General features: G+C 52.3%; 1 protein-coding gene across 4 annotated transcripts in view; it reads right to left on the bottom strand.

Annotated features, from left to right (window-relative positions):
* PLEKHM2 (pleckstrin homology and RUN domain containing M2) overlaps window positions 1-22,934 on the bottom strand; it is a 37,833-nt gene that overhangs the window by 1,483 nt on the left and 13,416 nt on the right. Inside the window, exons 2-19 of one of the 4 annotated variants that reach the window (XM_004425609.3) lie at window positions 15,291-15,397; window positions 14,789-14,898; window positions 14,112-14,211; window positions 13,451-13,538; window positions 12,357-12,543; window positions 10,677-10,736; window positions 7,374-7,602; window positions 5,382-6,224; window positions 5,068-5,137; window positions 4,831-4,921; window positions 4,433-4,497; window positions 3,973-4,061; window positions 2,697-2,829; window positions 2,266-2,456; window positions 1,807-1,872; window positions 965-1,124; window positions 435-614; window positions 238-354 (exon numbers count right to left, since the gene is read on the bottom strand). In XM_004425609.3, the coding sequence (XP_004425666.1) occupies window positions 238-354; window positions 435-614; window positions 965-1,124; window positions 1,807-1,872; window positions 2,266-2,456; window positions 2,697-2,829; window positions 3,973-4,061; window positions 4,433-4,497; window positions 4,831-4,921; window positions 5,068-5,137; window positions 5,382-6,224; window positions 7,374-7,602; window positions 10,677-10,736; window positions 12,357-12,543; window positions 13,451-13,538; window positions 14,112-14,211; window positions 14,789-14,898; window positions 15,291-15,397 (2,886 nt within the window). Of the gene's footprint in view, window positions 1-237; window positions 355-434; window positions 615-964; window positions 1,125-1,806; window positions 1,873-2,265; window positions 2,457-2,696; window positions 2,830-3,972; window positions 4,062-4,432; window positions 4,498-4,830; window positions 4,922-5,067; window positions 5,138-5,381; window positions 6,225-7,373; window positions 7,603-10,676; window positions 10,737-12,356; window positions 12,544-13,450; window positions 13,539-14,111; window positions 14,212-14,788; window positions 14,899-15,290; window positions 15,398-22,934 lie in introns of those variants that run through there. The other 3 variants (XM_087446759.1, XR_015555847.1, XM_087446760.1) reach the window with 3 other exon arrangements.

Genomic DNA, 22,934 nt, shown 5'->3' on the forward strand with positions numbered 1-22,934 from the left:
TCAGGAATGGCATTTCCGGGCTCTGCTTTCAGCTGTAGCCTCCGACTCGCTGGGAGTCAGATCTTGCCCCTTTGGTCCTAAATGTTCATGTCTGTCCCAAAGCTACTGGTACAGTGCTGACTCCAAGCCCCGACTCCTGCCTCGGTCTATGCCACGCAGGGCCAGGTCCTGGGAGCAGCTGGGGCTCCTCTCCCTAGGGAATGGCTCTGCTCTGCAGGGCCCTGGGCAGCTAAGTACCTGGTAGATGGTTTTCCACACCGAGTTCAGTGCAGACAGGAATCGGTCCAGTTCAGATGTGCAGCTCAGGTAGATGACCCAGGGTGGGAGGGGCTGCTGGCTGTCCTGGGAGAACTCCTAGGGAGAGCCGGGGCCCCAGGTGAGCAGACAGGCTGCCTTCTGCAGTGCCCGCCTCCACCGCCCCCCATCCCGCTCACCAAGACACAGTACTCCTTGCCCAGTTTGGTGGAGACAGCGCTGATGTCGGCCAGCTTGGCGAGGCCCAGGGAGCGGAAGAAGCTGGTCTGGCAATCCTCGTGGCACGTGAAGAGGCGGTCGTCGGTGACCACCAGGCAGCAGGGGATGCAGGGGCTGGGAGTTACCCCCTGGGGGATGACCTGAAGGGCATTGGCAGAGGGGCGGGGGAGAGGCAGGCTGGAGCCCTCCAGGGCTGGTCTGCACCAGAACTCCCCACTCCAAGGGCCCAGCCAGCCCTTCTGCCCCTCACTCCAGCGGTCAGGCAGGCTCTGCCCACCTCAGTAGTGTGGGTGGGGATAGGAGTGACAGTGGGAGTGTCTAGGCCACAGGTGGCCCTGAGCTCCAGGGTCCGCTGCTGGGCTGACCCCTGGAGGTCCCGTCTTGGTCCTCACAGGTTGCTCCATGACTGGTGTGAGTTTGGGGAAGGGCCCCTGGGGATCCTGGAGGGGGTTGGGAGGCCAGGTGGACGGTGGAGGCAAGAGGGGCTCACCCCTTTGGACACGGCCTGGCAGAGGTGCTGCATCCAGTCGGCCATCTCGGCCTCGCTGTCGGCGCTCAACTCCAGGCAGGGCCGGTCAGAGAGGATGACCTGGAAGGCGTGGGGCCGATCCGTGGTGTTGGATCTCCGACAGCCACCGCACTGCTCCCCCCTGGGCCAGAGGAGGAGGGGTGAAACGGGAGCGAGGAGGCAGGGGTGGCACGGGGTGGGAGTCCCTGGGGCTGGCTTGAGGCCTGTGGACACAGGGCCTGCACTGTAGTCCCGAGGGCTGGAGGACACCAAAAGGTGGTCAAGACCCCTCCGGCTCTCAGGAGAGGCTTAAAGCTGCTGGGCAGCCCCATCCCTTTCTGTGTAACACTTTTTATCTTAGAATCACCAAGATCCTTCTAGACATCTAAACATGGCCAGGTGAGGGGTGAGAATCAGGTCTTAGCTCCGGCCCTCTCAGATTCTGCACATTCATTGATGTTCCCTCTCACGGGCCTGAAGTTTTCTCCAAGTATGTGTGTGTCATCAGCCTGGGGGACTGCCTTCCCTATCAGACTGGACCCTTTCCAGGCAGGGGGTTCCTCTTGCTTCCCTAAGAGGAAGCCTCTCCTCCTCCCCTCCCTGGGGTTCCTGCAGCCCTCGGGGCTCAGCACACCCTAGGGTACCAGTCAAGGCTGCTGGGTGAGGTGGGACGGAGGGGGGCAGGCTGAACTGATAAGAGGGAGAGCCAGCTCAAGCCAGGGAGAACAGGAGCCCTGGGCCCCAGTCTCAGCCGGAGCCTTGACCTTCAGGCAGTGACGTCAGGCCCAACACCTGTCCAGCCCCCCATCACCCCGGACACTCACCCCATGTTCACGGAGAGCAGGGGCGTGACATCGGTGCGGTCGGGATACTGGTAAAGGATCCCGTTGCTGCAGGGGCACAACATGGCAGGGGTGAGGCCTGTCCCAGGAACCGCAAGCTGGGGCCTTGAACCCTAGGGACCACAGAGGCCAGGGGCCTGTCTTCTATGGAAGGGAGGGTGAAGAAAGAACTGTGGAGGCACAGCAGGAGACGCTGCCCCTCGGCAGACCTGGGGACAGCTAAGGCTCGGTGGCCCCAGGCCAGGTCTACACTGGAGGCACTCCGGCACCCCTTGGGCGCCAAAGATGGCTGGCTTTACAGAGAAGCTCTACCATCCCAGGGTATGTCCACTCCAAAGCCCTTGTGGAGGAGGGAGGCGTCCCCCTCGGGCCTCTCCCCAGTGACCTGATAGCCCAACAACCTCTAGGCCACGCCTGAGGCCAGAGTGGTGGGGCCCCCACCTGAGCACCACGAAGCAGGTCTTCCAGTGTTCCTTGCCCAGGTAGGAGGTGCCCGCCTTGTAATGCAGCATGCCTTCCTTGGTGATGGTGCCCTCGGGGGGTGAGCAGTGGCAGGGGACAGGACCCAGGGACTCATCCATGGGGTCCTCCCAGTGCACAAGCCCATAGAAGCGCACAGTCACAGCGGTCGCCTGGGGAGGGGGCAGTGGACAGACCAGTGAAGTCTGGGCCAGGCTCAGCAACGGCCCAGCACCAGGAGTGGCCACTGAGAGCAAGGACACACCCAAGTGGGGAGGGGGACAGGACCCGGGGTAGGAGATCCCCTCCCCGGTGGGTGATGGAGGAATGCTCAAGACATCTATTTGCACCTCTTGACCCTAACACAGGAGCTGGCATGTCAGGGCGACACCCCCACCTCCCCAGGTTCTTACCTCACACTTAGATTCTTGGGCCACAAATTTGGCCAGTGCCAGCTTCTCCATGGTGGCATCAGTCAGGATGCTGGGGTATGGTGGTTCCCGACAGCCTTTGATCATGGCTGACTTCAAAGAAGCCAAGAAGAACCTGCAAAGGGAGTGGGGTTTGCTGTCAGAGGCCTGGGGGCCCCCACCCCTCAAGTGGAAAGGGCTTACTCCTGAGGGTTCTTGGCCTGAAGGGGTTACGAAAGCTGGAACCAGAGCTCAGGGCAGTGGGTGGGGCAACGGTGTAGCAGAAGTCCCCGGTCATCAAACAGTGACTTGGAAAAGGCCTAACCATTCCCAATGGCCAAGGGGCCTTGGGTTTTGACAGTGAGGGAGCCTGGACAGGGTGACACGGCAGGACTGGTACAAGGACACGATCTTATTACACACAATGTTCTTTTGTTTTGTTTTGTTTTTTTTGAGGAAGATTGGCCCTGAGTTAGCATCTGTTGCCAATCTTCCTCCTGTTTTTCCTTTTTTCTCCCCAAAGCCCCAGTAGATAGTTGTATGTCATAGTTGTACATCCTTCTAGTTGTTCCATGTGGGAGGCCGCCTCAGCATGGCTTGATGAGCCGTGCGTAGGTCCACGCCCAGGAACTGAACCCCGGGCTGCCGAAGTGGAACGCGTGAACTTAAAACCGCTACGCCATCGGGCCGGCCCCACACACAATTTTTGTATGGAACTATGTGGGGGCACGCCATGGCCTAGTGGCTGGGCTTGTGCTTTCTCTCTTATTAGGTAACTTGTGCCAGACCCCTTCCCCTCTGTATGACACCTGCATTGACCACGAGTCAATCGGTCAGTGTGCTTGTTCACTTCCCTGCCTCTCTGACCAGACTGCAGGTTCTAGAGGGAACATCTCTGTTCTCTACTTCGTTTATTTTTGTGAGGAAGATCAGCCCTGAGCTAACATCTGTTGCCAATCCTCCTCTTTTTGCTTAGGAAGATTGGCCCTGGGCTAACATCCATGCCCATCTTCCTCCACTTTATATGTGGGATGCCACCACAGCATGGCCTGATAAGCGGTGCATAGGTCCGTGCCTGGGATCCGAACCTGCGAACCCCGGGCCACCAAAGTGGAGCGTGCAAACTTAACCACTATGCCACCGGGCTGGCCCCTGTTCTCCACTTCTTTGTATCCCACTTCCCACCCTCCACCCTGAAGGGCAGGGAGTCCAGGACACGGCCACACCAGTGGCAGATGCCGAGTCTCCAGTTCTGTTGCAGGGGCGGAGTGTCACTCACTCAGCCAGGGCCATGTCAGCCGTGTCTAGCAGAAACTGCTTCCTGCGGTTGGTGCACACCAGCTTCACGGTCTGCTGGTCGAGGCCCACCTGCCAGAAACCACACCTTCACATGCACACAGGGCTTGGCTGCTGCCTGGCAGAAGAGGCAGCCATGGCCAGACTGAGGGCTGGCTGGGGAGGGAGGAAGCATACCCTGGGGTTGCCAGGAGGTAAAGCCCCAGAGGCCTGGGACCCTGGAATGAGTTGGGGAGGGATGGTCAGAAATATGGCGGAGGAAGAGGCATCCTCAAGCTTGGTTCTGATCCCCAGCATCGTCTACAGAAGCTGCTCTGAGAGAGGAGCTGGCACCCAACCCGGGGGCCGAGGCAGGGGACATGGCTTGCTCTGCAGCTCTTCAGGGCGGGTGGCGGGAGGAGCCCTGCCCTACAGCATACACCGACTGCGGAGCCTGAACTCACCGACACGTAGTCAAGTTCATTGTAAGAAACGGCCTCTTCCACCAGGTATGGCTTCTCTGTGGCCCCTGAGAGAGGAGACCCCAATGGCTCTTAACCCTAATGGCCTCTTTTCCCTCCTCCTACCCCATTTCCTAAGACCTGGCCCCTCTCTCAGAGAAGACCTATCCTTGCTCTGCGATCTTAAATGATGGAGTAGGAGACTGACATGAGGTGCTTGTGGAGGGGAGGCCCCCAGGCTGATGTCTTGGGGCTGCTGGGACTGCTAGCAACACCTCCTGTGGAGTGCCTTTTCATCACCACCCGCCAGGCAGCCGAGAGACACTCAGGGGTGGGGGGCATGGGGAAAGGGGCGGCAGTCAGTCTGATCCTCAACCAGCTAGCCTGGGGGTGGCAGGCACCTTTCCGGAGCAGGTAGACATAGCAGTCTGTGAGCAGCACGTACAGCAGCTGCAGGTTGCCCTCCATGTGCCCTGTGCTCATCTGGATCATCTGAGGGGCCGAAGCAAAGAGAGGTCAGGCACTGTGGCTCCTGCCCTGCCCCGGGCTGTAGCTTCCTCTTCTGAATGGGCTGGGTGGCCCATCCCGCCCGCCCTTGCTGTGTGTCTCTTGCTCATTCTTGAGTTCCTGGGACTTACTTTGAAGAGCTGTTCTTCATTTTCTCGAAACACATGTATCATCAGCAGGAGTAAGTGATTGTTGTCTACTCTGTGAGAGGGACAAGCGTGGGGAGGGTGAGGTGTCAGGCTGGGGCAAGGGCAGGAGAGGCGACATAGGCACCCAGAGGCAGCACAAAGGAGACAGGGCAGGATCCCACTCCTTCCTACCTCCCAGCCCAGGCTAGGTCTTGCAGGAGCAGTGTTTAGTTTATTTAGAGGACAGATGCCCAATGTCCCCTGCTTCAAGGACAGGGAACACCTCTCACTCGAGCAGCACAGCCAGCCTTGCTCACCTGAACTCTGCCGAGTGGGTCATCTCAGAAGGGCTGCCCTGCCCCTCATCCACCCCAGAGTCCTCAGCGCTGCTCAGACATGGGCTGGGCTGGTCTCGCTTGAGCCGGCAAAGAGCCACCTGGGTCCCAGGCTCCAGCTCAGGCACAGGCCCCTCACCGACCGGGGGCAACGGGGTCTCCAGTTCCTGGGTCTCTGGCTCCTGAGCCTCTCCCGGGGTGTCCTCTAGGGACCGAGGCGCCTGTCCCTCTCCTCCTCCTCCCTCTTCTTCTTGGACAGCAGCCTCAAGGCTACCAGGAACATGCAGCGGTTGGCCAGGCCTTGCAGGGTCATGGTTGCTGCCACCTGATGTAACAGTGCTTGGACTCTCAATGGTAAAGCGGTAGAAGTCCATTGGGGCTGAAAGCCCTTCACTAAAGTCGGAAAATGGCGGCCTCTCCGGGGCATGCCCCGGAGAGCCGGTCCGAAAGGACTGGTCTGGGGGCTCGACGTGGGAGCACCAGGTGCTGGGGTCCAGCTGCCCGTTGAGCTGGTCAATGACCTTACTCAGGGGCTGCCCCAAGCGTTCCATGGAGGTGTCCTTCATTTCAGGGATAAGCAGGCCCATCTGGCCGGGCTCCGAGCGCTCACTGCTCTCAGCTGTGCTGCTGGGCCCCTCTCCTTCCTCCTGGGGGGACGCAAAGGTGGTGTCTGGTGAGCCCTGCCCAAGGCCTGGGCTACTGACAAGGCTGTCACCATCCTCCCGCCTGGCACAAGTGTGCTGGGTAGAGGCTGGGTGAAGTGGACTTGCTTCCTCATCCGATCTGGTCTTCTTCTTCTTGCCAGTTTTCTTTTTCTTGGTGACCCTGGGACAGTAGCGATGAGGAGAGATTTAAGTTCTGAGCACTACAGTACTGAGGGAAATTAGATGGGCTGGGTCAAAAGAGGTCATCTGAGGGCACAGCCAGAGCTTCAGTGGTCCAAAGCTAGGTGTGAGGCCCTGGGCCAGGGGGTAACAGCGGTCAGGCCCCGAGGTAGCCCCCATTGCTGGCAGAGGCAGGGACCAGCAGGAGGGAGGCACAGAGGGCAGCAGCCAGAGGAACCCCTGAGTAGGTCCTATGAATTCCAGCTGGCTGTGCTCTAGGGAACAAAAACAGACCTGGGCTGGTCAGACCAATGGCCCCTCTACTCCGCCTACCCCTTAGGATGTGGGCAATGGGCCCTGAGCTGACCTCACTTTCCATTAGGTATCATCATGGATAATTCAACCAGACTGTACTCAAAGTCTTTTGGGCTCAAATCCCTGGCCCCCACTCCTTGGTTCCAAGTTGGCCAGAGTGGGCCTGGCTAAGTGACACTGGGTCTGAACAGTTCAAGCTGCTCTGGACTCAAACCAGCCTGTGGGAGTCAGACTCCTGGCTCTAGTCACTGGGGAGCAATTCCCCCGCCTCGCCTTGGGCCAGCAAGCCTCAGGGAGGTTTGACATGCGCATCTTCTCCTTCAGTGCTGAGTCTCAAGAGCAGGAGCCAGGGGAGGTCAGGGGGCCGTGGAGGCTCTAGACCAAGAATTTCCCAACTTGTCATCCACCTCCTCCTTCCCTTCTCTGTCCCTGTTGATATGACCAAGACACCTTTCTTTCAATGAGCCCTGCTGAACTAGAATTAGTACAAATCTCAGAAATTGTGCATTATTGTCCAAGAACTCCCTTGGAAATAAGTCCATTCTAAAGGTGCTTTCTGGTCCTGGGTGGACCGGACAAATGCCCTAGCGGCCTGGGCACAGCCCCAGAAGCCAGCCACAGGTGTTGCCTGTGCCACCTGCCTTCTCGGCTCGGGTCCTCTGTTTCCTCCTGTTCAAAGAACTACCAAGGAGGGGAGGGGTACTTAGTTTCCAAAAAGATGTCCAACTGCCCTCAGGGGGGCTCCCAGTCTGCGTGGACTAAAAAGTGATGCTAGGAGTGGACAGGAGGGACACCAGGATGCTCACCCAACTTCTCGGGGCCCCTCCCTGCTGACCTGATAACTTCGAGCTCTGTGCAGGCGTCTGGCAGGTCCAAGGCGTGGGACTCCCCCTTCTCCTGAGAGGTGGTGTGCACAGGGGTGGTGTCAGAGGAGGACACAGTCTCTGCCTGGTCCTCATTGAAGGGATTGTGGCGCTGGGTGGGACTCTTGGTGGAAGCCTTGCTGCTGGTCAGGTCGGAGGCAGTGGAGCGGGGGCCACTGACAGTGTCTGTGAGGTCTCCATCTGGGAGAACAGGAAACAGGGGACAGCCCTTCAGATACCATCTGGGGACCCCAGGCCCCCAAAGCATGCCTTATCTCATGAGGGAGGCAGGTGAGTTCCTCCCAGGGAAATCTGATTGGGGTGACCCTCTTTCAAGAGTAGAAGCCCCATGCCAACAGGACATGGGATTTGTGCTTTAAGAGCAACTTGGAGGGACGCCATCACCACCACCACTGGGAGCCCTCGAGAGCTCACAGCAATTTGGCTGAATTCCAGTTAAGAGCCCCAAGGTTAAGCAGCCTCCAGGCTGATGCTCCTCAGGGACAGTGACCTTGATGTCTCAAGAGGAGATGGGCTGCACAACTCTGAGGTTAACCTTAGAGCCGTCCGTCACAGGATGCTAGAGGGGTAGCCGGCAGCCCCTTTAGCACCACACGCCCCGGCAGCGCTGAGATACCCAAAGTCCTCTGCAGGGTCCCCCACAGAGGCAGATAAAAAGGAACAAAGAGAAAAACAGAGGAAGAGAACAGGGGTCAGAGAAAATGAGGGGTACAGAGTGGAGGGCGGAGGCTGAGAGGATAGGATAGGGAGCCCAAAGGGTGAGGAGCACGGGGCAAGGGCAGAAAGGAGGACCAGAGCACAGTGGAGAGAATGAGGTGCGAAGGGGAGCAGTGGCTGACTCCTGGCAGGGGCCTTGTGGGCCCTTTAGCGGCTGCTTCTCTCCCTGACACCCCACCATCATGGACATCCCACCAGCACACTCCGGGGGGGAGGACCAGGCGCCCCTTTAAGGCGAGAGCTGAGAACTCAATTTCACTCAAACCTCAGCCTGCCTACTGGTCCTCTCTGGGTCACACTCACCCATGGCTCCACCCTAGGGAGAAGGCAGGTGGGGGACGATGCTGCTCCTTCAGAGAGGAGCTGGTTTAACTGTCCCCCTCCAAGCACCCACCCCAGGTCAATGGAACAGGACACGGAGAGGAGGGAGCACCAGCATGAAAAGCACACGGGGCATTTAGCTGGTGGCAGATAACAGCCTGGGTGAGGGTTAATGGCAAGGGGCACAGGATGCTCATGCTCCATTAGCCAGCTTACACACATCTTGCTGGCCATTATCTGCCCAGAGAAGATGTGGCAAACATGCTTCCCAACCTCAGCCTCATCCAGAAGGGCCCAACCTGCTGTCAGCCTCCTGGCGGGTCTTGGAAACCACTGGGCAGCTGTCTGCTGATGCAGCACATCATCTATTTTGTTTAGAAGTACACTGGCTTTTAATACAAGGACAAAGGAGGGCCAAAAGCAATTGCCAGCTCTGCCAAGAAAACACCAGCAATACATGAGACTTCCTTCAGATATCCTGCAACCTTAGAGCCTTAGTTCTCAAATACAAAAACACCCTGTGCTTTGGTCTCAAAGAAGCTTCCTGCAAAGCCCATGGGTTCTTGTTCCAGCCCCTGGAGATCTGCAGTAGCTCATGGGAGGGGTCCTGAGAGGTGAGCGAGCAGACCCCTGGACGTGGTGGGTGTCAAGGCTGGGATACCCAGAAGTTCTGTAAATGAGCCAGGGACAACGGAAAGGCCGCCCAATCCCCACCTCAGGGCCCAGAGTTTGGGCCTGCCCCCAAATCCCGCTTTCCTCCAAGTCTCAAGAGAAGACAAAGCCTCCCCAGGTGAGCTGCCAGCGTGGGATCAGGAATTCTTTGGTGCTCAAGGAACTCAGGAAAGCAGGAGATCACTGCTGGGATGAATCTCACCCTGCCCCAGAGCCCAGCCTGGCCCGAGCAAGCAGTGTGACTGGGCTGCTAGTTCTCAGGCCACAGGGAGCTCTGGCAGGCTGCAGAGGAAGTCAGGGCCTGCTTGTCAAGTGACTGCAACAGGCAGCAAGTAGCTGGGTCAGAAGGGGGGTTAGTCGTTAGAATCAGACGGGGAAAAATCAATGCCTAGCATGTGCACTGCAAGAGGAGAGGCCGAGAGATAGATGATGTTATGATGGAATTCTGGATTTCCAGCTAATCTTAACTTAAACGTGGGACTCTTCAACGCTACGCTCCTGGTCAGATGCCATAATTTATTTTTCCCAATGCCATATCTTATTTCCCTCAAACTTAAGCTGTTTCATACTCATATTACTTGGGAAAAGACCATCTGTCATCCACCACTCAGAGATCACAGCTCTCTAATAACAAAGGGGCCAGCTCCGGAGCAATGGGGAGAGCCACCCATCCCTCCTGCTCAGGCTGAGTAGTTGGCACCTCCTCCTTCAGAGGCTGGGTCTCCTACCCCACCCTGGGTGGAAGTGGGGGGGCGGGTCCAGTTATGGCCTCAGATTTAAGGAGGAAGCATTAACCGTCTCAGAAACATGCCCTATATGCTTTGAGTAATCATGGGAAATAGCTTCATGAATTTTCACAAGCCTAGAAGTGGGGTCATGGGCAGAAAAATGCCCAAGTATTGCTGCTGCCTATTGGACAGGGTGGGAGGGTTCTCAGATTTTATTTTAATCTGCCTTAAAACTTCAAAGAGGATCTCCCTGTAGGAAGTTTCAGCTGTGCTTGGGCAATTTCCCTCACTTGGACCTCAATCTCTTTAAAAAATACCTGAGAAGAAGCCGTTAAGAACAGACTGAAGGAATCAAGCTCTCTGCCTTTGCTTCTTGATGCTTCTGATACAGGAGCGCACCTGACCTAAAGGAGTTTACAACCTACATGTTCAAAGGCATCGCCTTCCAGAACGAGTCTCCACTCACTGGATCGGGCCACTCGTGCCCCACAGGTTGGCAGTTCCCTGTGCATGTCTGATGCATTGACTGGCATTGGAATCAGGAGGGGTCATCAGTGTGTCCCCGAAATGCCGTCACTTAGTCATTCCACAAGACCATTGCATAAAGGCAGGAGTCCTGCATGAGGAGAAGGGATTTGCCTAGGGCTAAGGTCAGGTTCTCCTACTGAAGAATTCCATCTATCAGCACACCAAACTTTGCTTTATTATGATCATTGACATTATTATAAATAATGAGCTGATTTTGAATCATGCAGCAAGCTTGGCATGGAAATGTTGCAAAACAGGAAAAGAGGGTAACAGCAGACTCTGTCCCACCTTCCCAGTCTGTGCTGGGTACAGACGGCACTGCTGGAAACACATCTCCAAAATCATAATCTATAAAAATGAGGGACAAAACTGAAGATTAGAAACAGGCAGTGGAAGGACAGGGAGGGTAGGGGCAACAGGGTGGGAGACATGGGGAGAAAACAAGAGAGGAAAAAATTAAACTCTCTATATTTTTCTGACAACCTCTGGGGAACTTATTAGGACCCCAGCTGCTTCTCAGCTCAGGCACTGGCCCAGGAGCCTCTGACCAGCTAGAAAGGCCTCCGGGGGCAATCCTTTCCAACGCCAGAACCCGGCTCTGGCAGAGAAGCACATGGGCTCCGCTGCACTCACCTTCTTTTCTATCCCTTGCCTTCCTTCCCTCCATACCCAGCAGCTGACATGAGGTGGGCTCAAGGGGACTCCTCCCTCCGTGGAGAGTCTGGCTGCTCCCTCAAGGCCCATCCCTCTGACTTGTCTGAGGCAGCCCATGAGCCCAACCCGAGGAGACTGAGCTGCCATCTTCTGCTTGTACACCGAACAACGGAAGTCTTGCTGACAGCAAGCCTGAAAGTAACTGCCCTCTCCCTGGGACATATGACCCACGGCACAGCAGAAATAAAGAAGAAGGTCGAGGTCTCGGTGCTGACGCAATTCTAGGGAGCCCCAGGGGCTGAACTTGTGCTCAGATCCCCTTCCCTGGAGGTGAGGTGGGGTGCAGTAAATGAAGAGATCTGGCTTCCCTCATGGGATGAAGGTGGGGCAACAGCCAGTTTTACAAATGAACATGGAGGCCTAAGGTTTGAAAGAAACCAGACTGTTCCAATCAGTTGTTGGATCAAGACAATAAAATGACCTACTGATGTGAGCTACTCTTTTTCAGTCTTTGAAGCAATGGGTGCAATCATCCCTAACACACTGGCAAGTGCAGGAGGGACTCAGAAATCAGATGGACCCATGAGAAATGGTGGCAAGTTTTCCTCTAAACTTTGGGCCCATCTGGCTCTCTCTTCTCCTTTTTTTTTTTCTTTTTTTTTGTGAGGAAGATCAGCCCTGAGCTAACATCTGTTGCCAATTCTCCTCTTTTTTGCTGAAGAAGACTGGCCCTGGGCTAACATCTGTGCCCATCTTCCTCTGCTTTATATGGGACGCTGCCACAGCACGGCTAGACAAGCGGTGTGTCGGTGCGCACCCAGGATCCGAAACTGTGAACCCCTGGTCACCGCAGCAGAGCGCGCACACACTTAACCGCTACACCACCAGGCCGGCCTCTCTCTCTTCTTCCAGGGGTTGCTTAGCCTCTGTCTGCCTAGAATCTAGGGTAGGACAAGCTCCCCAGAGCAGGCGACATTCACCCCTGCCAGACCCTTCCTGTGTCAGGAAGAGTCTCCAGGTTGCACTGCTAATCTCCCCTTGCTCAGAAAACTGCCCCTGGACACGTGGCTACAGCCTTCTGGGAAAGGGTCTAACACTCATAAGATCTCATTTTGGCTTTTTATTCCTAGAATCAGTTTTTTAGCCACCACAGGGACGCTGAGGAAATGAAGATCTGGGAAATGGCTAGGCCTGTTCAACTTCAAATTTCAACCACCAGGCCAAAAGTAGCCAAGAAAGATGTCACCCAGCCAGGCTTCAATGGCTCCAGAATCAGTTCCGGAGGCTGGGCTCCTCCGCCCCGGGGCCACTTACCCTCACTAGATGGGGCAATGGCACTGTCATCCCACTCCAGGTTGGTGGAAGTGACGGAGTTGAAGGAGTTGAGGGACAGGCTATCCGAGCCATGGACCGAGCTAGGAAGGCGGTCTTCGAAGTCCAGCAGGTACTGAGGCTTGTAGTAGTCAGGCATGTAGGGGGCCAAGTCTAAGTAAGGGGCGTCCTGAGGAGAGAGTGGGAAAGGCAGGTTTGGGTGGCGGGAGGCCTGGGCTGGGCCCCAAAACACAGCCTTCCGCAGACAGCAGAGTCCAGGATCGGAAGCCATGGATCTGCCTGTCACACGCTCCCGCGTCAGTTTTTCTTTGGGAAATCAATGGGCTTAAGGTACTAAATTCAAAAATAAGCTGTTAAAAACAGTAACGTGAATGGTTGCGGCTCCTAAAGCTGTGGACTTGAGGCCGACAAAGATGACAGAACCCAGCTATGCCGTCTAGCCCCTCCTCGATGTCTTTTACTACTAGAGTTGTTCATTGTCTCCAATTTCTACTATTTTTCAGTAGCCAAGTTCCTTTTTCAGTCTGTGTTGACGGGGTAGGGACCTAGGAAGGTGATTTGATTAGGATGAGGCAGCTGCATGCACCTTGATGAGCCTGAGTCCAAGAGGGGCTCGGCAGCCTCCTTAGCTCTTTGTGGGCCGCATCCTATTTCTCTAGTGCATGAGAGTGGGGGAGGCCAGGAAGCATGGAGCTGCGGACACTTCCAGGAACCCAGGAGGCATAGGGATGAATCTGTCTTGTCCCTCTCAAACACCCAAGTCCTAAACATGAAGGAGAACTTCAGTGCTAAAATACTCCAGAAAATGTGGCTTTTCTCCAGGCTGGGACAGAGAGATAGGAAGGAGTCACTTGAACCAGGAGTTCTGGTCTTAAATAAGCAAAGAGAGAATCACCTCCATTCCACTCAATTCCACTGTTCAGACCCTGAACCCCTCCCTCACCTGAACAAACAAGGCGTTGCTCAGGCTCAGTCACAGCCAACAGGCTCCCTGAGAGGGACCTGAGAAATGACACTGTGCGCCCACCCCACCCACTCCCCTGCCCCCATAAGCAGTGGGAGCCATGGTGTCTCACCAGATCCAGGTCAAATCGAATGAACTCCAGCCCAGACACCAAGGTCAAGAAGAGAGTCAGGTGATCATGGCTGCAGACCAGGGCATTCCTGCAAGACATGAGAAGGGACGATGGTGGTTCTGGGTCTGGTTACCTCTTGGCCCTACCTCACCCACATGCAGCTGTGTTGAAATTTGATGTGTGACATCCCCACACCCTGGAGGACACCCAGCTTGATGTAGGCTTCCCTTGCCCCTTTCTAGCATTCTCCTGCTGGGTTTGGAGCCACACAGCACTTTACTGCCAGTGTCTTCAGATATGGGGCCCGCCGCATAAGGCTCATCTGGCTCTTAGCAGCTGCTATAAATACTCTGTTCCTGTGGCAACTCTAGCAAAGGCTGAGCATTCCATTCAGGTCTGAGGCCTGGAGAGAGGATCAGGCAGAGGCAGAGCAGCAGGCTGCTACACAGGAGACCAGCTAGAATACAAGTACTCCTGGCAAAAGCCATCATAGGCAAGGCTCTAATGGCTCTTTAGCCATCACTGATGTGTCCTCAGCATGCAATGCCAGGCCAGGCCTTTGGTGTGGCACACCATGGTGTCTGCATGTGACAAGAGTCTTTGGTACGAGGCTCAAGGGGACCTCTGGGGCTACGTGAGAGAGACCATTGAGGACACTCACTTGACATAGTACTTATGCAGCAGACCCAGGTTCTCCTGGAACAATCGCAAGTAGCTCTCCAAGGAGTTCTCGTTGAGAGCCAGGTACAGCCAGGCCCGGCCTACAAACAAAGGGCAGGAGTAACTGGAAGGAAGGCCTGTCAGGGTGCTGGCTTTTTTTGGCTAACCAAGGGCAGAAAGGAAAGAAAGAGTGGCTGAGGGACCAAGCACTCCAACAGCCGTCTCTCTTGTTGGAGCACCATAACCCCTGAAATCTTTATTCTCCCTGTCGGGGCACAGCCTGTAGCTGGCCAGGAAACTCTGATAAAGAGGGCAGATTGTAAACTTCAGATGGGTTGAGTAAGGCAAGGATTCTCCACTGATTCTGTAGGCTAACACTGATCCTAGCTCAGGGTGAGAAGCGAGACTCCTCATTATGTGCACGGGTTGGGATTGATAGGAGTCCAGTTCTCTTCAGCATCTCCCTCTCCTTCACCCCACCCACGAGGCCCCAACACCCTGTCACATGCAGGGGGAAGAGAGGCCTCATGGAGGGCACTGGCATTTTAATACCCACTGCCACTGGACACCACAAGGTGGTCAGCCTCCCAGGGCTGACGCTGAGGCCACACCTGAGCCCCGAGCTACCCACAGGGAGGGCGGAGCTGGTCCCTTCCCAGTCAACCTGGTACTACTCACTGCGCCCCAGGTTGGTGGCCACATGCTGCAGCACCTCGATCTGTTTGATGGCCTCTCTCCGGGTGAAATGCACCACGAGCACCCAGTAGCCAGATGAGAGGTCTTGCAGTCTGAGAAAATAGGACGGGAGCTGCTATGACCTAAGCGGGGCCACCCTGGGAAGCTGCAGTCAGCTGGTCCACCAGCCTTTGTGTCAGTAGTGAGCTTGAGGCTGAAAGCAATGGATTCCCAGCGAGACCCACAGGCAACCACCATGCCTTCACAGCATCATTTCCTCTGTTGCTAATTCCTTCCCCAATCACTCATGCCTGCTCAGAGATGATTTACTGGGATAACTACAGACAGCCTGTGGCCCACTTGAGTGAGACGAATCTCTTTCTGCCAAGAGAAAGAAGAAATAAAAGCCAGACAAGGCTAGGGACTTCTCTCTGGAGGCTACTTATGGCCTCGGTTGTGCCCTGTGTTGTCCTATAGAATTTTCCAGAAACTATCTCCACCTTACCCATACAGCAGGGCATGGTCCAAGTGTTCACACAGACGCTGCAGGACCTTATCGTGGTTCCGGATGGCAGGGGTCTCATCTTCACATGCAGCAAAGTAGCTCTGCAACTGAAAGGAAAAATAATCCCCCCAAAATTAGAACTCGTAAAGAGGAGGACTACAGAAGTTCTGGAATCAAGAAGGTAGCTGAGAAAGCCAGTCAAATGACGTATCTGTGTTGACCAACACAGAAGTCTACCTCAGACTGCCCGCACCAGCTGCTTATCTTGTATTGGAGGTTCCAGGGGCAAAGGCTGTATCCTTAGAGCCCAGTCCCCAAGGGGCACTCAGTAAGTGCTTTGTGCGATGACAACTTGATGCTGGTGAGGGATTCACCATCCGTGTGTAGGTCTCAGGTGGTACCAGGCTTGGAGCCAGGGCCACTGGGCTACACAACTCCAGGGGCACTACATATAGTCTTATCTATATATGAACCCCCAGTGCCCAGTGTAAATGGCCCCTGCCCCTGGAGTTGGGCAACACAGAGGCCCTGCTGGGAGCTACTCCTCTGCACAAACTAAGGGCTGATGGACTGGGGCAGCTGTTCCGATGGCCTTCTTGCCACAGGCTGACTTGGGACACTGGATTTGCCTGAGGAACCTGACAAGGCTGGATATGGATCCGGGTACATGCCAGGCTCACATCAAGCCCTACACTAATAAGGCCACTGTTCCCAGGCTGGACTGATAAAAAGAGATTTGGATAGTAGGTGAGATGAACTGCAGCCCTGAGCAAACCCCACCAGGCTGACGAAGGTGAGGGCAGCCCTAGCAGCTTGGTTAAGGCTGAGAAAGCCCAGATGCTTGGAATGAGTTCCCTGCACCCGCAGTCAGGAGGCAGTGGCCCCTTTCAAGTACAGCTCTAGGAGAAAAGTCTTTCCAGCTCCATTTGAGCCATACTCTGGTCTTCTGTTGCCCTTGGAATGGCCAGAAGAGGGAACACAAAAAAAGAGCACTCAGCCCTGTACACTCATCTCAGGTTTAAGCTCTTGGCGCTGGACAAACATGTTCTCAAGTGTTTTCTGGAAGCAGTGGCAGAGACGGCCGCAGCAGGCAAGATGCATCAACCATACCAACAAGCACGCGCTCTTGGAGAGAGGCCAACCATTGAGCCCCCACAACAAAAATAGCCTCTCTTCTCTGTGGCCCAGGGTTAAGTCTAGCAGCCCTGATGCCAGGGACAGACCTCAGTCCTGTGGGGTCAGCCCTCCCTCCTGAGAGGCAGGCAACACAGAGCCCCAGGAGAAGAAAAGGCTTCCAGAACTGAAAAAAAGAGCAACGAGCTTGCGGAAACTGCACAACTCCCTCTCAGCAGTGGCTGAAAGTAGTCTAGCACAATTTAGTGTTGAGAACCCAAACGTCAGTGTCCAGCTTTTTGTTTTTTAATTTCAAATTTTGAGCAAATCTGAGATCAAAGAGTCTTAGATGTTAGAGTTGGAAGAATCTTGAGAGATCTAGTGCAACTCTCTTATTAAAAAAGCAAAACAGTGGCTTAGTCATCTTCTTGATTATAAAAGTAGCCATACCCACCATAACACTTGAAAAATATGGAAGTTTATTTTTTGCTGAGGAAGATTAGCCCTGAGCTAACGTCTGTGCCAATCTTCCTCTATTTTGCATGTGGGTCACCACCACAGCATGGCTGACGTGTGTAGGTCCACACCCAGGATCTGAACCTGAGAACCTGGGCCGCTGAAGTGGAGCGTGCAGAATTCAACCACTATGCCACGGCGCTGGCCCCGTGTTTTTAAATTTTATTTATTTGTTTTTAAACAGAGAAGGTGGCTGAGGCCAATAGAAGTTAAGTCCTTCACTATGATTTTTAGCTAAGGGAGGGAGCATGGCTGGAATTCTGACTCCTTTCTCAGGTCAAGATACCTTAAAAAAAAATTATTCCAAAAACAATATTTGCTCATCATAAAAATGGAAGCAATGTGGACGTGCCTATAAATATAAAGACCTCCTGTTCCCCACTTGTCAACAGCTTGTGTATGTATGCTCCCAACTCTTTTCCTGCATACATAGACTTAAAAAAAAAAAAAGTGAAATAGATCATGCTATATTCATTGTTCTGAAACTTGCTTTTTCTTAACTCAACAATGTATCAAACATATATTTCCATATCATTACATACATATCCACTCTATTCTTTTTCATAATCATATTATATTCTAAAATATGACATACCATGCCTTAACTATTGTTAGATATGGCTATTGTCTCCTGTTCTTTGATATTGCACATAATATTACAACGAACATCCGTGGATCCCTGTTAATTGTTTCAAATTGTATTTCTCTGATCACTAAAGTAGTTGAACATTCTTATTAGTCATTTGTATTTCTTTTTCTGTGAAGTGCCTATTCATAACCTCTGCCCAATATTCTCCAGCTAGGCTGCTTGTCTTTTTCTTACTGATCTGTTGCAGCTCTTTCTTAAGGATTTAACCCTGTTTGTTGCTATGTATTATTATTATTTTTTTTTGCCTAGTGTCAACTGAATTTTAAATTTTGCTTATGGCGTTTTTTTCCTATTGAGAAATTTTTATGTTTTATGTCGTCAAATCTGTCAATCTTTTCTGTTATAGTTTCCTATTTTTCCCAGTCTAATGTTACAAAAGTACCTTTATTCTTCTATAGTTTTAGGACTTTTTTGGGTTTTTTTTTTTTTTTTTTTTTTTGGGGGGACTAGCCCTGAGTTAACATCTGATGCTAGTCCTCCCCTTCTTTCTTGAGGAAGACTGGCCCTGAGCTAATATCCATGGCCATCTTCCTCCACTTTATATGGGATGCCACCACAGCATGGCCCAACAAGTGGTGCATCGGTGCGCGCCTGGGATCTGAACCTGCGAACCCCGGGCCGCCGCAGCGGAGTGCGCGCACTTAACCGCTTGCGCCAAGAGGCCGGCCCCATGGTTCTTTTTTTCATATTTAGAACTTTACTTTCTATATGACATGAAGTAAGGACCCAGCTTTATTATTTTCTGGATGGATAAGAACATTTCCACATGTATTATGGCCTCTTACTGATCTGTGGTATAATGCCAGCTTTCTAGATTATTTTGTTTAACTGGACCATTGTCTATTCCTGTGACAGTCCTCTACTTTTAATCATTTTCCCTTTAGCCATCATTTTGATATGGGCAGAACAAGTCCACCTCATCCCCCAACTATTCTTTTTCGAAACGATTTTGACTGTTCTAGCACATTCTTTTAGAATCAAATTTCTTTACAATTCCCTTTTCAATTCAGAGTAGAATTATACTGATCCAGAGATTATTTGGGGGGAGAAATGGTATCTTTGCAATACTGAGTCTTCCCATCCAGGAATACAGAATTTTTTTTTTTTCCTATTTATGCAGGTCTTCTTTTATATCATTTGGTAAGTTTTACAGCTTTCTCTAGATAGGTCTTACACATTTATTTCAAAATGGGTTGCATACATACACGTCGCATTATGAGTTAGGGAACAGTCTGAAACCAGGAAACAATCTCTGCAAAAAGTACAATATAAAGAGTGTACAACACGGTGGTGAAGAGTCAGGGCTCTGGGAAGGAAGCACGAGCCCAAGCACCTTTGGCAAATTACTGAATCCTCTAACCCTCATTTTTTCTCATCTGTAAAATGGGTTAAAAAGATAGTTTAGAGCTCAGCTGTCCAATACAGAAGCCACTAGCTACATGTGACTATTTAAATTTAAATTAATTAAAATTAAACAAAATTAAAAACTCATTGCACTAGCCGCATTTCATATGCTCAGTAACCACATGTGGCTAGAGGCTACTGTATTGGACAGTGCAGATATAGAGCATTTCCATCACTGCAGAAAGTTCTATTGGACAGTGCTGGTTTAGGGGATCAAGTGATATAAAGCATGCAAAAGGCTTAGCATAGATCCTGGTAAGGAGCAAGTGCTCAGTGAACATTAGCCAAGATTATGAAGAATAATGAACCCAGATTCTTAGTCACACCAGTGACACAGCACTTGGCTAAACCTAAGTACAGGCGCCAGGAAGACACGATGATGTCTGCTCCCAAGACCTCATATTTTGTTCACTAGTTCAGGCAGGTGATTCTAGAGCCTACTCCTTCACCACTCTGCTACAGCAGGTTGATAAAGATTTTCCATTATCTCAGGGGAGAAGGAGATCTCGAATCAGTGCTGCAACTCAGCACAGTCTTTGCGAGGAGCAGGAAAAGAAAGGGAATGTCTGAATCAGTGACGGGAGCACTTGAGGAGCCATGTGGACAGCTTGAGCTCAGACTTCAGAGTTGGTCAGCAAAGCGCAACACGCAGGTGACAGCAGAGGTATTCTCCCCTTGCCTTGAAGAGGCAGCAGCCGGGAGCCACTTACTGCCTCATAAGATCAGCAGGCTGACAGAGCCGGAAGTGGGAGGAAAGCAAACACCGAGTCAACGAGGGCCCCTCAGCAACAGAATTAATGGACTGAGTATAAAGAAAATAACTCAGCCTGGAAGCACAATTGCCAACCTTTATTCCAAACTACTCTTTGGTTACATACAATACATGCTGGTGCAGCTAACAGCTGCTATAATTAGAGCCATCATTTATTGAGTGCTTATTATGTGCACTAGGAAGGCGCAGAGTGGTTAAGGGTGTGGATTGTGTGGTCAGACAACTTAGATTTGAGTGTGGGCCCTGCCACTCCCTCACTGTGTGACCTTGGGCAAGTTATTTCACCTCTTTAAACTCGGTTTTCTCATCCGTAAAATGGGCTTAGTATTAGTACCCTCCCTATAGGTTGTTGTGAGGGGTCAGAGGATACTTGGAAAACACTTAATAAATGTTAGCTGCTAGGACAACAATGATAATGACGCACTTTGCAAACACTATTTAACTTAATCATCACAGCAACCCCATAAAGTAGGTCACAGAGCTAGTAGCAGAGCCAGATTTTAAATCCAGGTCTTTTCACCTAACCTGGGTTCAAGATCCCTGAATGAATAACGTATATAAAATGTTATACTATATTCTAATATTTTGTAGGAGAACCCACAAAAGAGAAATGCAGTCCCCTCTTTTTTAAGTCACGAGAACTAAAAAGCCCACGGTGGATGTGAGCTCGGTATCTTCTGTAGCTCTGCTTCTTGGAAGATGGATCAAAGAGAAAAGCCAGTGTGGCTTCTTTAAGAAGAAAGCCTGCCTATTACTCTCTCCATCCTTCTGCCCCATGTTGGCATCTTCCCAGAAGTGAGGAAGTGTACTGTTTGGTTAACACAAGTGACAGTTGCTCCAGGAGGAGCTCTCCCAACTTCTGGGAAGAAGTTCATCCTGCTGAGCAGATTGCTGATGGTTTTGAGTGTTTCCTCTCTGTCCACATAGATTTGGGGAAAAGGCGGAAAATTTCAGAATTAGTAGTCTACAGCAGGGGTTGGCTAATTATGGCCAGCGGGTCTGCCTCCTATTTTTGTCAGGTTTTATTGGAACACAGCCACACCCATTTGTTTTTGTATTATGTATGGCAGCTTTCGACGGCAGAGTTGAGTAGATGCGACAGAGACTGCACGGCCTTCAGAACCTAAAATATTTACTCTCTGGCCCTTTACAGAAACAGTTTGCCAACCTTTGGTCTGGAGCCTTGAGCAGAGGTGGTAAAGAATGCACACCTGCGACAGGCTGGGCTGGAAGCTGTCTCTTGCCCAAAGCTCAGTTCAGCAGTGGCCAGAAGGGAGCCTCAAGCCTTGAAGATTCATACACTTCCACAAATATTTACTGGGCACCCACTATGTACATACAGATACTATTCTTATACAGAAGTCCTTGTCCTTGTAAAACTTACATTATGGTGGCAGGCAGAGATAAACTATGTGCAAACACAGTGCCAGGGAGTAATAATGCCATAAAAAAAACAAAGCAGGAATTGGGGGTCTGTTATAAATAGCAGGTCAAAGAAGATCTCACTGAGGAAATGACTACTGAAGTATCTAGGGGGAGAGTATTCTAGTTAGAGGGATGGCAGGTGCAAAGGTCCTGAGGAAGGGGCAAAAGTAAGGAGACTGGTGGGGCTGGAGCTTGGGGAGTGAGGATGCAAATGGTACGAGATGAAATCAGAGGACAGCCAAGGGCCACATCATGTGCGGCCCTACAGGCCATGGTAAGGACTTCATAGTTCATCACCAGTTTGTTGGGAAGTTATTGGAAGGTTGAAAATAGGGAAGTAATATAATTCAATATATATGTTCCAGGCTGCTCTAGCTTCTGTGTGGTGTATATACAGCCTGTGGAAGGCCACAGCGGAGGTGGAGAGATTGGTTGGCAGGCTTTCACCAGTGCAGATGGAATATGGAGGCTTGGAGCTGGCTGTAGGAGTGGAAGCGAGGAAGGGTCAGATTCAAGGTCTATTCTGAAGGTGGCGCCCCAGGGATTTATTTATGGGTTAGATGTGGGGTATGAGAGAAAGGGAGGTGCCGAGGACGCTTCTAAGGTTTTTGGTCTGAGCAACTGAACGGCGCTGCCATTTCCAGATCAGGTGGAGTTCTGCTCGGGCCATGGTAAGTTCAAAATGCCTATCAGATACCTAAATGGAGATGTCAAGGAGACAGCTGTGTAAATGAGTCTGGAGGTTAGGGAGAGGTCAGCGCTATCAGCCTTTAGACGGCAAGTCAAGCTGTGGACTTGGATGAGATCATCCTGGGAGTGCAGACAGAGGAGCATCTGAGGACTGAGCCAGGCTCTCCAATGTCCGACCAGGGGTCCTCTCCTGGGGAACCGGAGGAAAATAACAACGCCCCGGTGCCACCCCAGATCAACTAAAGCAGAAACTCTGGAGGTGGGGCTCAGGAACCAGCATTGCTTTTTAACACTCCCCAGGTAATTCTAACGCCCAGGCAGGGCTGAGGATCACGGCTTGAGACGGAGAAGGCACAGCCAGTGAGGTGGGTGGAAAATCTGGACAGCGTGTGCTGCAGAAGCCAAGTGAAGCAAGTTTCTAAGAGAGGGAATGATCGATTCATGGGGGTCACATTCCCACATTAAGGGAGGTGCTGGGACCCATGATGAAAGCAACTCGAGTGAAGGAGTAGGGACGAAAGCCCGAGAGGAGTTCCTCAAGGGGAGCTCAAGCTTATTTGGATCCTGTTTCAAGCAAACAAGGTATTTTTAAAACGACATTGATGAGGCAATTGGAACTGGAAATCTTAGTAGGTATTTGATGATTTGAGGAAAAGTTATTAAATTTTTTAAGGGGTGATAGTAGTATTGGGTTATGTGAGAAAAGAATCCTCAGCTTTGAGCAATGTTTACTGAAAAATGCATGGATATCTGGAATCTGCTTCAGAATAACAGAGTGATGGGGGTATAGTTGACACAAGACAGGTCACGAGATGTAAGAGCTGTACACGGGGCTTCCTATACTAGACTGCCTAATTTTGGTTGAAGAAAGGAGAAAAGGAAGAAGGGAAGGAAAGAAGGAAGAAAGGAAAAAGAGGAGACAGCAATACAGAAAACTCCTTTGGGGGCCGGCCCCGTGGCTTAGCAGTTAAGTGCGTGCGCTCCGCTACCAGCAGCCCGGGTTCGGATCCCAGGCGCGCACTGACGCACCGCTTCTCCGGCCATGCTGAGGCCGCGTCCCACATACAGCACCTAG

The sequence above is a fragment of the Ceratotherium simum genome, chromosome 22 (assembly GCF_057802395.1).
Source record: "Ceratotherium simum simum isolate JZ-2026a chromosome 22, ASM5780239v1, whole genome shotgun sequence".
Classification (NCBI taxonomy): Eukaryota; Metazoa; Chordata; class Mammalia; order Perissodactyla; family Rhinocerotidae; genus Ceratotherium; species Ceratotherium simum.